Below are 15657 nucleotides of genomic sequence, written 5' to 3'. Positions count from 1 at the left end.
GCTCCCTGCCACTTCCCCTTCCACTGCTGTTACAGTAAATGAAATAACCTCACCAAGCTATACACAGCTTTCAGAGACCAGTATCCCTGCCACTAACCAAAGGCATTACTTGCAATCTTGAAATTTTGTTGCAGACATACATGAGTCCTATCCTCACCAGGAATTATATGTTCTCTTTGTATGGCTTTAAAGTGTTTAAAAGCTGTCAAGGTTTGATTGCTTCATCATTCATTTTCTGAGGTCAGGGACAGCAGATATTCGGGAAGCGCATGCAGCTACAACGTGCCTGAGCTAGTGTGCTTTGTGACCTACTTCTGTCTCTGAATTCCTCAGGCTAGAAATATGCAGAATTCAAGTTTGAAATGTATTTCTTATGGCACTAGTACAAATACAGTGACTGGATGCCATATACTTAATGAAGTCATTCTACAGTGATGATGGGGATTAAATTGACGTGTCTGTACCCGGTGCTTCATTTTAGGCACGCTAGTTTCAAGATATTGTGAATTCTAGCACCAATAAAAGAGACTGGTGTGTAATAATAGCATCTGCAGGAAAGAAGACGTGCTTCCCCCATTGTGGTTAGTCATGTATGCCACATGATCTAATCTGTAGCCCCACAAACTCCATTTCCAACATTTTTTTAATTATTTTTCCATCTGAAAAAGATGCTGAAAATAATTTTTGTCATCGCCACAAATACTGACACAGGCTATGTAGCTTTTGTTCTGTTACAGTAAGTTTAAATATTGTTTTAAAAGATAAGCTATTAATCTGTTGGTATTAAAAAGCTGTATGAATTCAAAGGAAAAAATAACATGCAATTGTCAAATATAACATCAAACAAATACACAACATCTTTCTCAGTGGCGTGAATTAAGTGGAGTGACTAAGAGCACACTTAATATGCAACAATGGTACTGTGCCACTCACAAACTGCAGCTGTGTTCAACACCTTCTTTAATGCAATGTTGGAGCAGCGTTTCTCAAGGTGCTGTCCAGTGGTAATCCATAATGCACCAGAAATTGCTTTACCAAGTAACTGAGAAGCTAAAAACACTCCAGAAATCCAAGGGCTGGTGGGGGGGGAACAGGGTTCATTAAGTTTTAGCCTATTTTTTATTTAATTGTATATGAAGCTACGGTAATACCAAATAAATATTTCTTTGCGTTTATTCCTAAAAGCATTAGATTGTTCTTCAATGTAAGCTCTGCTAGAGCAGTGTCCTTCAGAGGGAGATCTACATTTATGCTCTTTTGGTGGGTTCGAACCTATGTGTCCCAGAAGGAAAGGGCTATGCATATGATTTGACATAACCAAACAGCAATCAGCTTGGTTTGCAACGTGGTTTAGTGATGTTTCATGCAATGGTCACATCATAAGTATGCCCTGCATACTGCATGCCCACACAGAGACACAATGAATACAATGAAATCTAGTCTGCCCACAGTTCACACTGTACACAGAATTAAATGGCACAAATGGTTCTTGAAGCCTTTATTAGCTTTAAGATAAGACCACCTTCTCCCCAGTCACAGGGACAGGGACCACAGCCTGGTGTTTGGAAAGCACAGCCCGACCGCTATGGGATCTGATTGCCATGCAGGAGGCATGCAAGGGAAATACTTGCAGGCCAAGGCTACAAAGGCCGATGACCTGACCACCTCCCTCCTTCCCTCCCCTACAGCCCACCTTGGTCTTGCTGAATGCAGGTGACAAGAGCTGACGGACAAGCTTCTGTCACTGTGGCTGATGCGCAGATATAAGCACTGACAATCTGGACAACAGAACAACTCCCAAGGTAAGGACAGCTCTAACACTTCTCAGTTGGTGGGGATCTCAATGGAAAGTCATTTAATAGATACACAAGTGTGTATGCAATGGAGATTTTAAAAGAAAAACAGCAAAGAAAGAACAACATAGGAAATCTGTTACCAAGCCAGTGTTAACAAGATGAGAACATTTTTTTGGTAAGCAAAAGATGTGTAAGTAATTATTTGTAACAGATTACCTCTTAGAGAGGTACACTTAACACTGTATCAGCCAGCTTGATAGTAATTGGGAGATAACCCCCCAGAAATCTGTCTTTAGCACTGGACAACTGTTGCATCAACTATTCCTTCGTAACTTGACACACCTTGTTTATATAACCATTTTTTTAGCTGAGGAGCTTGTTGAGTCATGTTTGTGAGGTGCTGCCAAATCGCTGACTTGCTACCGGACAGCTGCAGTCACATTTTTGAAAGCTGCTACTGCTGAGGCTGCACACTTGTACTGTTCATATTTTCTGTTGTACTTTGTACAGTGTATTCACTCCTGACATAATGAGAACAAAGACAGGAGACAACAAAACTGCCCATCATTTAAAAGAATGAATAGACAAATAATTTGTTAATCGGTGCCAAATGCTGATTCTTTCTGAAGGTTTTCCGTAGCTCTTCAAGTTTTCATGACTGTACTGGCAGTTCTTCCCTAAGAATACCACTGCGTTGCACTGGGTCTCAGCACCCTCCTCTTCCGTATTTCATCATGGGGAGCTGCATGCTTTGGTGGAGCAGAAAAAAAATTTAAGAACATGGATAAATATTCAATAATTGCCTTCAGTTCTTTGTCCTAGTACGTAGCTGCTGCATGAATTTTAACTGGTGAGAGTAACTGCACAAAATGTGCCTTGTGAAATTCAGTGTGACTGAATGTTTGAGGGACCTCTGAAAGTCATCTGGTTAAACTCCCTGCTCCAGCAGGGTCACCTAGAGCTGGGTGCCCAGAACCATGTCCAGATGGCATTTGAGTATCTCCAAGGAAGGAAACTCCACCTTCCCCCTGGGCAACCTGGGCCAGTGCTCCATCACCTTCACAGTGAAAAAGTTTTTCCTGATGTTTGTGAGGATCCTCTTGTGTTTCAGTGTGTGCCCATTGCCTGTGGTCCTGTCACTGGGCACCACTGTAAAAAGCCTGGCTCTGCTCTTTTTCCACCCTCCCTGCAGGTATTTATATAAATTGATAAGACCTCCCTGAGCCTTCTCTTCTCCAGGCTTGAACAGTCCCAACTCCCTCAGCCTTTCCTCCTAGCAGAGATGCTCCAGTCCCTTCATGATCTTGGTGGCCTTTTGCTGGACTCTCTCCAGTATGGCCATGTCTCTCTCGTACTGGGGAGCCCAGAACCGGACCCAGCACTCCAGGTGTGGCCTCACCAGTGCTGATTAGAGGGGAAGGATCACCTCCCCTGACCTGCTGGCAACACTCCTCCTAATGCAGCCCTGGACACCACTGTCCTTCTTTGCCACAAGAGCATATTACTGGCCCACGTTCAATTTGGTGTCCACCAAGAGCCCAAGGGCCTTTTCTGCAAAGCTGCTTTCCGGCTGGATGGCCCTCAGCATGGACTGGTGCCTGTACTGGTCCCCACTGCAGGACTTTGCACTTCCCCTTGTTGAACTGCATGAGGTTCCCGTTGGCCCATTTCTCCAGCCTGTCCACGTCCCTCTGGATGTCAGAATGACCCTCTGGTGTACCAGCCCCTACTCCCAGTTTGGTGTCATCAGCAAGCTGGCTGAGGGTGCGCTCTGCCCCATCATCCAGATCATTAAGGAAGATGCTGAACAGCACTGGACCCAGTATTGACTCCTGAGGCACACTGCTAGTTACTGGCCTCTGGACTTTGTGCCACTGATCACCACCCTCTGGGCTCATCTTTTATTAGCGCTCGTAGTCCATTCAGGGTATGTATATCATCACTGCTGCACTCCCCTACAGCCAGTAAGATTTCACGCCTCACACGGGTGACAGGCAGAGCTGGCTGTGGCTGCCAGACCTCCCGCCGATTTCCCTCTGCTAAGCGCTGTGCAAGGCACTGAACAGGAACAGCACTCCCTAGCGTGCAGTGTGGCCTTCTGGCCGATTGTGATTCACCAAAGGCATCAGTCAGTCAGTCAGTCAGCTCGAAGTGAATCTTGGCTCGCTCTGCGCATCTCCTCCCTTGACGTGGTTTCTCCCAGTTCGCACAGGCCAGGCGGTACGGCCTATGCCGCCTGACGCGCAGCGACCTACCACGGGGACTCCTCGGCACCGGATCATTCTCCCATAACGTTCCCGGCACCGACCGAAGAATTTGTGCCGTCACAGGCCCGGCCGCCGCTGAGCTCGGTCCCATGAAGGGCCCGTCCCGCTCCCCTCGCTTCCCGCCAAAGCGCAGGCGCGGCGGAGGCTGCGCGCCCGCGCACGGCCCAGCGGCGCGTACGTCGCGCCTCCTCACAGGGTGAAGTGCTTTAGCGACAGCACCGCCGGCCAATGGAAATGACGGACCGTGCGGGAGGGGGCGGGATTTCCTGTCTAAGGAGAAGTAGGGTGAGGTAGGCGCGGGCCCGCGTCCGCAGCGGCGTCCGTGCTGCCGTTGCTATGGCCGCCGCCGCCACCGCCACGTCTCCGGCTGATAAAGAGAGGTAACGTGGGCCCGGCCCTATAAGGCAGTGGCGTGCCTGTCCAGCTGCCGTCCCCCTCCTGCCGGGGGCTGCCGGCAGCTTTCCGTGGAGCGGCGCGCGGCCGGGGGCGCGTTAGGCTGCAGCGGCGGTGAGGGGGCGGGCGGCTGCCCGAGACCCCAGCGCCAGGCTGGCTGCCCGGGCGGCGAAGGGAGGTGGGGGCTCGGGACGGCGGGAGGCGGGTGAGGCCTGCGGCTGTGACAACAGTGCGTGTGGTGATACTGCAGTAACACGTCACGTAGGTCATCTAGGAAGGTTATTGCAGCAGGTGTGTTGCAGCGGGAGGTCTGTTCGGCAGTTTCTGAAGCTGGAGTGCTCGAAGCTGTGTTGTCCTGTCGTTCTTTTAATATATCGTTTCACTTAAAGCTCAGGAAAGGTAAACTGAGCCAGAGGAGGCATTGGTCAGTGTAGTATGTTGATGGCTGTGAACATCAGTAATATTCTGCTCTTTCCCATCTCCTTTTTCCTTTGCAGAACTCTGCCACTTACGCAGAAGTACTGGTTTGCTCATAAAGAGGACTGTAGTTAATAGGGGAAAATACCAGCGAAAAGGTACTTAGGGGGAGAAGAGTAGCAGAAGCTCATCTCAGAGCTGAGGTGACAGTGGCTAGTTTTAGAGGCAACAAGAAATGTTTCCTGGGAGGCAGTAAGGATCAGTGATCCTTAACAGTCTCCAACCAGCTGAACATTAGTCTGCTCCAGGTTATTTGCTCACTTTCTGCTTCCCTGTCTTCTTATGCAGTCATAGCTCCTTATTCACATGTAGGCATTCTTCAGTCTCCGTGTAGGCCTCAGATAGTTGGTTTTCTTTATTGTCTAGTAAGAGGAATAATTGAAGTTCCATCACTTTTGTCCCCTGTATGTTCTTGACAGGTTTGAATCTACTGAAAAATCTTAACTTTTTAAGCACAGCTTTTCAGAGGCTTAATAACTTACACAAATCTGGGTGGTTCTGTGTGTGAATGGAGGGGGGGTGGGAAAAGGCAAATCCATAGCCAAAAAAAAACTTGCTTTTTGCTTCTATCAAGAACTTAGCAATTAGCGTACTGGAAACCTTCTTTAATTCTTTTCATGGAAATGTGTATCTTTCCTTCTAGGTTTCAGGAGTTTAAGAAAAGGGTCGAAACATTCTCTTTCAGCCTACTTTTTTTCTCAAGATAGATAGCGCCGTCCTTTCTACATGCTGTGCCCCAAAAAGTAGAGTTATGCAAGGAACACTTCAGCCAAATAGTCGTGCAGTGTCCTGAATAAAGCAAAAAGGAGTTTGCAATGCCCTTACTAATTCATCTAGGGAAAATAAATGGTTGTTCTAAGCTGCTGTGAGAACTTTTGTGTCGTAGCCATGAGGTCTATTTTTTGTTTTACTAGGAAACTACTGCATAAACAGTCAAGGAGTTGATACTACTTACTTAAAGTCACTATTTTCTCTTTTTAGATTCATCTGCATTTATCCAGCATATTTGAATAACAAGAAGACAATAGCAGAAGGAAGAAGGATACCTATAGACAAAGTAATTTTGTGTGTGGTGGGGAAATGTGATGTTTTGTTATGCTATGCAGTAATGTGTAGAGAGTTGGAAAATAAATCTCAAAGCTGTTGATTTTTCCTGTGGCCCATGGCACGTAGCTCAATAGCTGGAAATTACAGTGTATTCGAAGATAACCTAGTGTCAGCATATGAATTTGGTAGAAGAGCACTGGGTTTAAGTGTCTGCTTTCATGTGAACAGCACCTTTGGCAATCAGTGATGAAGAAAATTTATGAAGTTATGAGAAACTTAATGCATTTAGCCACCTACATAAGTAGTTTGCCAAATGTGAAAGTGGTGCAGAAAAGAATAGGTAGCTAACGATTGTTTTTTGGTGACTGACTATATATGCCTATATTCTGTACCCTGTCCCCTTTGCTGCTGTCAAAGATAGAACTTAAAGTGCACGTGGCATCTAGACTTGGTAGTTGATGTTGCTTTTAATCTGTCCAGAAATAGTTTTTGATCATCTCACTTCTTTATAATATTGTTAACAAGGACTCATGGGAATTTAAAGGGCTTTTCTCACTGCTTAGCGTTGGGGTTTTTTTCTGATAGTAGTTTAAAATCTTTCTTGAGTAAGCAAGTTGCCAATCAAAGATCTGTCTATGGGAGGAATCTGCTGTGCTTAGAAGGTTTCTATTCTTTTCTCCTTCAGTTCTTGCTGTAAGTTTGCTATTGCTGATTTCTGGCTTTTGGGTTTTTTTGTAAATACAGTAAATGCTATTTCATTTCAGTTACTCTTTCTAAGCAATTATTTCACTTGTTCCCCTGTCTCACTGTTTCCTATTTTACTGATATCTTATCTCTTTTTCTTTTTTTTTCATGTTTTCTAGACTGTAGGAGCGCTCACAGATGACTTCTACGGTAGATCTGTCATTATTTGAAGTACCTCCTCTTTCCCCATCTGCTTTTTCTAGTTATAGAGTGTAGGGTGGGAAACTGCTAACTATTGCTGTATAGGTAGTTCGTCATTGAAAAATAATTAACTGTAACACATTGTTTCAACAGGCTGTTGAAAATCCGACATCTACAGAAATCCAAGATGTATGTGCAGCAGTTGGATTCAATGTGCTATTAGAGGTAATTAAAAAAAAAAGACACAGCAAAAAAACACTACAGACTTGGTATGTGTCTCTATTTTTCTTTCATTATATCTTTTCTTACAGACAGGATAAATTACAATTGGGAGTTTCTTTAATCAACCAAGACGTTTCCTTGCTTTGAGTAATAACTGACGATAATGATGGAGTAAATGTAATGAAGTAAAACTGTATGCACAGCAGAAATAACCCAGATTTCTGAGACAACACGACTTTTAAGCTTATAAAGAGATTACTTTTATTTAACTATCCTTCTGAGAAGACTATCCTAGATGCTTAAAAGTGTGTCAGAATAAAAGGTGATTTTGCAAGCTGCAACTGCAAATTAAGCTTTTGAAAAGGCATATTTTTAATGAAAGTTTGTTACCTTTTGGAATGAGTGTCCTATAGGAATAGGATTCTGATGCTTGAAGTCTTCGGAGTCCTTTGGAGTTATGTTTTAACCAGAGAATGTTAATTTTTTTTACTCCAATACCTGCTTGCTTTTTAAATGGTTGAAGTTGGTTACTTTTTTCTTAGGGAATGAGTCTGGGTTTCTGGGGAGGTAACTATTCGCAATTGGTTTTCTGAAGTAATTAGTAATTTAAAATACTGTTAAATTTTCTAAGAAAAATTTAGATCCTCATCTAAGAGTGTGACTGGTATCCAAAAAACCAGTACAAAATGACTTTGCTTTTCAGAAGCCAAATATATTCCTATTAGTGTACACCAGCCTGTGAAACCTGTAGCATTTTAACAAAAATAGAGGCTATGATATCCAAAAGCAGTAGGCCTCAGACCGTGATGTATGACATACTGTCTCTAGGTGACCAGAAGGGATTGTGGCAGTGGAGACGAAACAAAAAATGGTGTCGGTTGGTCTAGACTGATGGGGAAGTAGAACAGTCCCTGTAGCAGCAGGTTACTCGCTAAATTGTTCAGTACCAGTAGCTGGTTGCAGCAGTGCTTCTGAAAAAGTTACACGATAGCTTTTGATACTACTGCAATGGCTAAATGGTGGATGACACTGTTAGAGAGCTAGGGTTATGGTTTACATCTGTTCATAATTCCAGGCTGCTGTGAATTAGATCAGTTTGCAGAAAATTATTCCAGTATTTATTATAATTTTCTCCTTTTGTATGATAGAAAAATAAGATGTATCCTAGAGAGTGGAACAGAGATGTGCAGTACAGAGGCAGAGTACGAATCCAGCTCAAACAAGATGATGGCAACCCATGTTTACCTCAGTTTCCAACGCGTGAGTAGAGTACATGGGTTAGGCACTTTATCTGTTAATAAAACAGACTGTTTATTTTGTTGTGTTACCAGATTGTTTAATTAGTTTTACTATTATAAATTTTACAACTTTACATTAAATCCCTTTGCCTGTGTAAGTGAACCAAATCAAGTTGGTGTGTGAGCGTTGAGTGGAGTTTGTAAAATGCTTGTTGTCTTCAATCCTGCTGTTTCTTCAGTGGTTGGATTGGAGGGGATTGTGGGGAGTGTTCTGTGTATGTTGAACAAAGCAGCGGTTCAGTTTTGGCCTACTGTTTGTTGACAGTTAAAACAGAGGATTTGGTATTGGAATGGCTAAATTCCACCTTTTTTTTTAGCTTACATATATCAGCTAGGCGTCAGTATGGACACCAAATTGATAAAGTACAATACTGAGTTCAGTTGAGTATTCTGCTGGCCTTTTTCATAAATTAACAATTGAACAGCTCTCTTCACGCTGACTAATAGGAATAGTTCATCTTGAATTACAAGTAATTTAGTCTTTTGCATTTTTCCTGAAAATTAATCAGTGTATAAAACAGAAGCAAATGCATATAAGAAGTAGTATGTATTTTAAGGAAAGAGTAAGGAGAATACTGAATCCAGAGTAGCGTAAGAGTGCTGTGGGTCAGGAGGAGACAATTTAAAACCATATTCCTGCTGGAAGACAGCACTCCCTTTCTAAAAATGCTTGTAGCTTTTTGCCTGGTCATTCTGTCCCAGATATCTCAGGCCATTAAAAGGTGAAGGGAAAGAGTAACAGGATGCATATAGATACTTTGGAAAATGTCAGGTTATGTGCCTATCTGCTGTAACATTTATCAGTCCTGCACTTTTTTAAAATTTAAAAAAAAGAAGAGGTTGAGAAGAGTTTTTCACAAACTTCTCGCTACATGAGAGAAGGAAATAGAGCTCCTAGGCTTTTTATCTAGTTTAACAGAAATCTAAAGGGTGCTGAAGTTTCTAACTTTGAAAATGTCGGAAATGTTCTTAACATAGTAACATTGATTTCTCCCTGTGTTTTTTAGGTAAATCAGTAATGCTGTATGCTGCAGAAACCATTCCCAAACTGAAAACAAGAACCCAAAAGATGGGAGGTAGCGATCAAAGTGTTCAGCAAGGAGAGGGAGGCAAGAAAGGTAAAGGGAAGAAAAAGAAATGACCTCCTATTTGGAATAATTGTTACATCACACAGTTGTACTTACAAGTGTGGATGGACACATTACTTGCTGCAACTCTGAAGTGAAAAGATACAAGCAAGAAATAAACAGGGGAAGCTGAGTAGAACTGCTTGCTTTTATTGGAACTGGAATGCATGTAACTGCCTCGCATCTGTGTAACAATAAATCTGTCTTCACACACAACCTTCTAGCATCCACTTGTAAAGGTGGAAGAACGTAAGCAAACGGGGCGGGTGGGAGAAATATTACTTCCAGAAGAAATATGCAGCTTTGAATAAATAAATAAATATTCTTATTCAGACTTAGATATCTGAAAACTGGTTGCCTTAGTAAACCATTTATCTATGCTAGTGAAGTGACTGTTTTAATTCCAGAGGGTCTTTGTTGCTAACAGAAAAACGTAATTTTATGGCTCTGTGCACTTCCCTTGCTAATAATCTTTCAAAACTGCCAAGTGTACTAATAAAGGTGACATGTTGATTTTAAAAAATATAATTTTATAGAATACTTTTTCCAAAAGTGTTAATTTTTCCTCCACAGCCAGTTGTAAAGAAGTCAGTGACACATATTGTAAGGATAATATTGTGAAGTTTTAAGATAACTTGAAAAAAATAGCTTCCTTTTCTGTCTTGCATAATATGGGATATATTACACTATCCTATTTTGGTTGTTGTTTGAGAGCTTAGGAAATGTAGCTTTGTTTTCTACCTGTCAAATACTATTTCAGATGTCTGGGGCTTGCAATATCTGTTAAGTTAAATTTTTTTTTTTTTTTTTATGTAGTCCACAGGCAAGGACAGAAAGTTATTTGGAGGAGATGAGTTGGTCAGAACAGTTGTCCACTAGCAAGGCTCCTTCGAAGTAATTAAGAAATGTACTGTGCAAGTTAAATGAGGGATAGTTCAATATCAGGAGACTGAAGAAGAAGCACCAATGCCTGTTTGGAGTTTAAAACCAAAAATCCTGCATGAGTTTTTTAATCCGTAGTATATGAAAACAAAGTCAGATGAATGCTTTCACAGATGACTACTGTGAGCAAGTTATCAGATTTTTTTTGATAAATTTCATGTGACAATATTCTCTTTTAGGATTTTTCTTGTTCATCAGCTTTTTCCCATTTTAAAGATAAAACAGCATTCAGAGTGTATCCAGACATTTAACAACTATTATTCTAAAGTAATGAAACTTGGTAAAATTCTTGATGATATCCCTGCTGAAGTTACTTGTGCTTGTAGTTTGAGTTTTCTTATGTTCTTACATTTCTTGTCTGCTCAACAGCATCTCTTTCAAGTAGATGGTAAGTTACCAGTGCCCCTTGAAGTTGATGCCGATAGGTACTGATAGCGCAACTGTGTAGAGCACATGACTTGTGAATAGTTCAAAGTCAGTTGTGTTTCCTGTCGTCTCTCTGACACTTTGTGAGTGTGGTTGTGGTCTTGCACTGTTTAACAAAGAAGGAGAATGCGTTCTCGTTCTCACTGCAGTTGTGCTAAATCCAGAAGTGTGAGAGCAGCAGTATGTAGGCTGGCTAAAACGGAACGGCTTGGGAGTAAAAATCCTGTGCTCTAATGCTGTAATTGACCATGGTGGTGTACAAATGTCTTGGTTTTTTCTGCTGATGTAAGCCGCCTTTGGAGTGTCTGGCCTTGAAAACACACCTAAATTTTGAGAAGTTAGTTAAATAGTATGTCTGAGAGTTGATGGAATGCCATGGGGTGGGAACAGGTGCTATCTGAATAGGGTTTTTTTTGTTACAGAAAACAACTGGATGTGGTCAGGGCTTGTTAGTTACGTCTACTCTATAGAGTTAGGGAAGTGCTACAGGTTAGTTGCAACATGGGAAAAAGTACCACGTGAGGTATGCCAGCAGGAGTGGAAGACAGACTTAAAAGACCATAAGTGCCCATGGATTGTGCGGCTCAAGTTATTCTTGACTTTTCCTGAGTGCTGAGTAACTTTCCTGAAACTTTATTTAAAGTGAGAGCTCTGTGAAAATTAATTGGTATGATAGCTTGGCTGCATAATGGTAAGTGGAGGGGAATGACTCCAGCCATGTCATGATCGTGTTAGGCCCAAGTATTGTAAATTGGAGCTTTCTAATTGGAGCTTTACGTTTAGACTACGGACAGCTGAAAAATGTGGAGGCTAAGTGTCATGGGAGATTTGTTCACAGTAGCCAGAAATGGGTGGGTGTCAGAAAAGGGTGGGTGTCAGGAGGATGGGGCCAGGCTCTTCTCAGTGGTGCCCGGCAACAGGACAAGAGGTAATGGGCACAAACTTGAGCACAGGAAGTTCCATCTCAACATGAGGAGGAACTTCTTTACTTTGAGGGTGGCAGAGCACTGGAACAGGCTGCCCAGAGAGGTGGTGGAGTCTCCGTCTCTGGAGGCATTCAAAACCCACCTGGACACGTTCCTGTGCAACCTGCTCTAGGTGACCCTACTCTGCCAGGGGAGTTGGACTACATGATCTCCAGAGGTCCTTTCCAACCCCTACCATTCTGTGAAATTAAATATCGTAAGAACTTGTCTGTGCTATGGTATGTATGTTGAGAAAGAATCTTAGTGGCATTGCTTACAAAAATTTCCCAATCAAAGAACCCAAAATAGTAAAGTTATTTTAAATATATGAAACTGGGATTTAATCAAGTTATCAAAGAAAGCTCTATGGGTATTTGGGTAAAGCTGACTGGTTGTTTTGTTTTGTTTTATTTTTAAGCAAATAGTGCACTGCTAGGAAATCAGATTATTACTACCATTAGGGAGTTGAAGTCTGGTTTCCCCCAACCCCTGCCTACTTATCCTCCCCATCTCTAAATGAGTTCATCATTTTGCTTTTTTTATTTTTATTATTTCTGGCTGGCTTTAGAGTAAGTACAGTGTGTGAGCAATATTTGTTCCTAAATGAGCTGTCACAAGATTAAGCACAACTCCCCCTTTCCTGACAGAGTTAAGCTTATAAACCAGACTTTAATTTCTGTATTTCCTGTTTTTTAATAAACTGGGTTCCTTAGAGGATTAAAAACAAGCAGTTCAAGGTAGTACATCAGATTCTTCTGCAAGTCTTCCCACCTTCTTCAGCACCTTTCCCCTCTCCACCCCCTCAGTTCCTGGGAACAGGGCAGAGTGTTGGAGGCCACTGTGGGACTGGGAGTGGAGACAGGGCTGCTGTAAAAATACAGAAGCACTGCAACTGTTGGTCTCAATGCTAACAATAAAAAAAATTTTGTTTGAAAGGAAAAACTTGGTGATAACGGATGTGTTTATTTCACTTGTCTTGCTTTTACAGTTTTCTGTGAATTTGCTCAAGCAGTGTAGTTACTAAAAAGACAGTGTGGTCTGTGGCTTCCTGTAGGTGGCAATATTAATGCAAACATGCATTGCTGAGTGGGCATTTACTCCACATCTGAGACAGGAGGAATATGGATGTTGAGCTGCTGTCACTCCAGGAGATAGTAATCCAGCTATTTAAAAGCATATACTTGTTATTTTCCTGTACTTTTTTTTTGCGGTACCTAGACAAAGATGAAAACATTTGGAATGCACGTGTGAGCTTAGAATCCTTCTCACAATCCTTCTAACACTTTCTGTGTCAGCAATGGATGGCAACGTTGACATTGGGCATTAAGCGGATCTGAAGACACAGGCAATCAATAAAGGAATCACAAAAAATGAAAGTTCGGCACTGCTGTGAGATAGATGTTTTATTCTTTTGGATGTGTGGAAGGGGGCACATAGCTGCTGTAGCAGAAGCCCAGTCATCGTTATTCATTTCCTACTGTAAAGAAAGTGGGTTTCAAAGGGTTATTTTGAAATGTGTTTTATCTTGGAAAGTGACAATAACGTATGGCCCTATGTAGTTCTCTGCTGTCAACCAGGAAGCAAATTTCCCAAAGGCCAGCTCTGCAGAAAATAGCTGTTCTTAAAAGCTTTGCCTTTGTGTATATCCCGTTCCTAGTGTGTGCTTAATGGTTACAGCCATTTATCCAGAACTCCTTTTTGGGGCAGCGTATACATCTGGGGTGTTCATATGTGCTGTACTGAGAGCATGAAAGGTGGCATGGCTCCCTTGTTTCCTTCTCTGTCTGTAGCTGCAGGTGTAGCTGTGTTGGAATGGAATGGAACAGAATGGACTACTTCAGTTGGAAAGAACCCACAACGATCATCTAGTCCAGCTGCTTGAGCCCTTCAGTGCTGACCACAAGTTAAAGCACGTTATCAAGGGCATTGTCCAAATGCCTCTTAAACACTGATAGGCTTGGGGCACCAACCATGTGTGTCCCAGTGTTTGACCATCTTCTTGGTAAAAAAATGCTTCCTAATGTCCAGGGTAAACCTCCACTCATGCAGCTTTGAACCATTCTCATGCCTCCTGTCACTGGATCCCACTTACTTAGCTTCTTCCTGTTACAGACTGACCTTTATGGGTTTGTTTTACCTCTTAGGATAAAATAATCTCGCTTTTCAAAGAGGTGGGTTTTTTTTCCCGTAAAGAAACAAAGACTTAATACAAATACTGTCTTTATCTATTGCTTTATAACTTTTGAGCCTGTTGAGTCATTTCGTTGACATGATGAAGAGTCAAGATCTCAAAGATAGTAAATTCCCACAAGCCATGAAGCTGAGTGATCAAATTAGGAGATAAGACTATGTTAATGCATCATCCAGTCAAGAGACTTTTTATGTCCCAAATGGGAGAAGGGAAGGCGAGGAGGATGTTTATCCTTCCTGGCTGGCAGTTTGCTCTGACCAAACGGCATTTAATATGTTGGGTGTTCAGTCAGCACCCAGGCAGCTACAGAGTAAGTACAGATTAGAGCTGGTAAAATAGCTACCAAATGAGCTGCCTTTTGACAAAGGACTTGAAAAGATGGCAAAATTGACTATATCATAGTGGCTGGTGTAGGGGAGAGAGGAGGAGACCATCTGCCATTGGTAGTGTGGGACTTGGGAGAGAGCAGCGCACACAGCAAGTAGGAACCAAGTGGTCCGTAGCACTGTAGCACCATTTCTTATGAAACACTATGTGTGTCTTTTTTCTCTGTTGAGGTTTGGCGGGTTTTTTTGTGGGGTGGGGTTTTTTTGTTTGGTTGTTTGGTTGTTTGGGTTTTTTTCCCCAGATAGAACTTAGCTATGTCTAATTGAAGGCTTTAAGAATTCTCCTCCTGCAAGGATGCAATAATAGAAAATAATAGGTACATAAGGTGTTACTCGTTTTGTGGAATTCCATAGCCTCAGCAAAGGCATTGACGACACGGCCTTCCAAAAGACACAATTCGAAGAAGTTCATCTGGAATCATTTTTACTTGACGAGTTCATCTGAGGATGTTTTGCTCTGGAATATCGTAACATTTTTATGTGCCAGTAGGAAATCCGTTCTTCAGAAAGTTCTGTCAACATGCTTGTACAACTGAGGACTCCCTCGGTGGCCCTAGGCTGCGACGCCTCAAGTACTGTCTCATTCCACCACACTGGAAGAAGTTCTCCATAAAGGCAGGACTGATGGTCACTGTATGCTCACGGCTGCCAGGCGTGCAGTTTACAGGAAATACTAACAGTCTCTCATGACCAGCAAGCATTTGTGATTTCATTCTTTAGAACACTGCTCTTCCTCCTTTACCTACGGAAGTTACTGTTGGTTGAGTCTGAAATGTGGGGGGGGGGGGTGACTAAGGAATTAGTCGTAATGTTTTTGTGTTGATTCTCAGACTAAACAGAGCTGACAAGACCAAAATGCAAATTCAAGGAAATCTCTTAAATTTGTCAAATAAAAAGAATTGTGACGGTTTCACCTGACAAATATTAGTCTACTTAAAAGAATTTCTATTCTTGGTGAACTATCTCGCTTTGGTTTGAAGAATTTGGTTTCATTGCAGTAGCACTGGCGGTGATGTTCACTGTGGAGTTTTTTTAAACGGTTTTCTGAACTTTTTTTCCTTTGTGCTGAGTTTGGAAATGTGTAAGATAAAGCAGAAGAAATGTCCTGCTTACAGTGGTAGCAAAAAGAACAGTGTAACACCCCCCCACCTGCCAATAACTATGCGGTATTATTTGTTTAGGTCATTTATGGAACACCAGAAAATAAATGGGCGAGGAAAAAACTTTGAAATCCC

The 15657-nt window shown here is 42.2% G+C and overlaps 1 protein-coding gene across 1 annotated transcript; it reads left to right on the top strand.

The window, feature by feature from the left end:
- The first annotated feature begins 4311 nt into the window (after nucleotides 1-4311).
- On the top strand, nucleotides 4312-10040 carry SRP19 (signal recognition particle 19). The gene is made up of 5 exons (XM_054185446.1): nucleotides 4312-4443; nucleotides 5915-5990; nucleotides 7019-7090; nucleotides 8236-8347; nucleotides 9393-10040. The coding sequence occupies exons 1-5, from the start codon at nucleotides 4400-4402 to the stop codon at nucleotides 9524-9526; spliced, it is 438 nt and encodes a 145-aa protein (XP_054041421.1). The 5' UTR covers nucleotides 4312-4399; the 3' UTR covers nucleotides 9527-10040.
- The last annotated feature ends 5617 nt before the right edge of the window (nucleotides 10041-15657 follow it).

Source organism: Rissa tridactyla, chromosome Z (assembly GCF_028500815.1).
Source record: "Rissa tridactyla isolate bRisTri1 chromosome Z, bRisTri1.patW.cur.20221130, whole genome shotgun sequence".
Lineage (NCBI taxonomy): Eukaryota > Metazoa > Chordata > Aves > Charadriiformes > Laridae > Rissa > Rissa tridactyla.
This window is presented reverse-complemented; position numbering and strand designations above follow the sequence as displayed.

Coding starts and splice junctions, on each gene's coding strand:
- SRP19 (XM_054185446.1), top strand. CDS start 4,400: ATGGCCGCCGCCGCCACCGCCACGTCTCCGGCTGATAAAGAGAG. Junction 7,091..8,235: donor GATTCAATGTGCTATTAGAG/GTAATTAAAAAA, acceptor TTTGTATGATAG/AAAAATAAGATGTATCCTAG. Junction 8,348..9,392: donor TTTACCTCAGTTTCCAACGC/GTGAGTAGAGTA, acceptor TGTGTTTTTTAG/GTAAATCAGTAATGCTGTAT.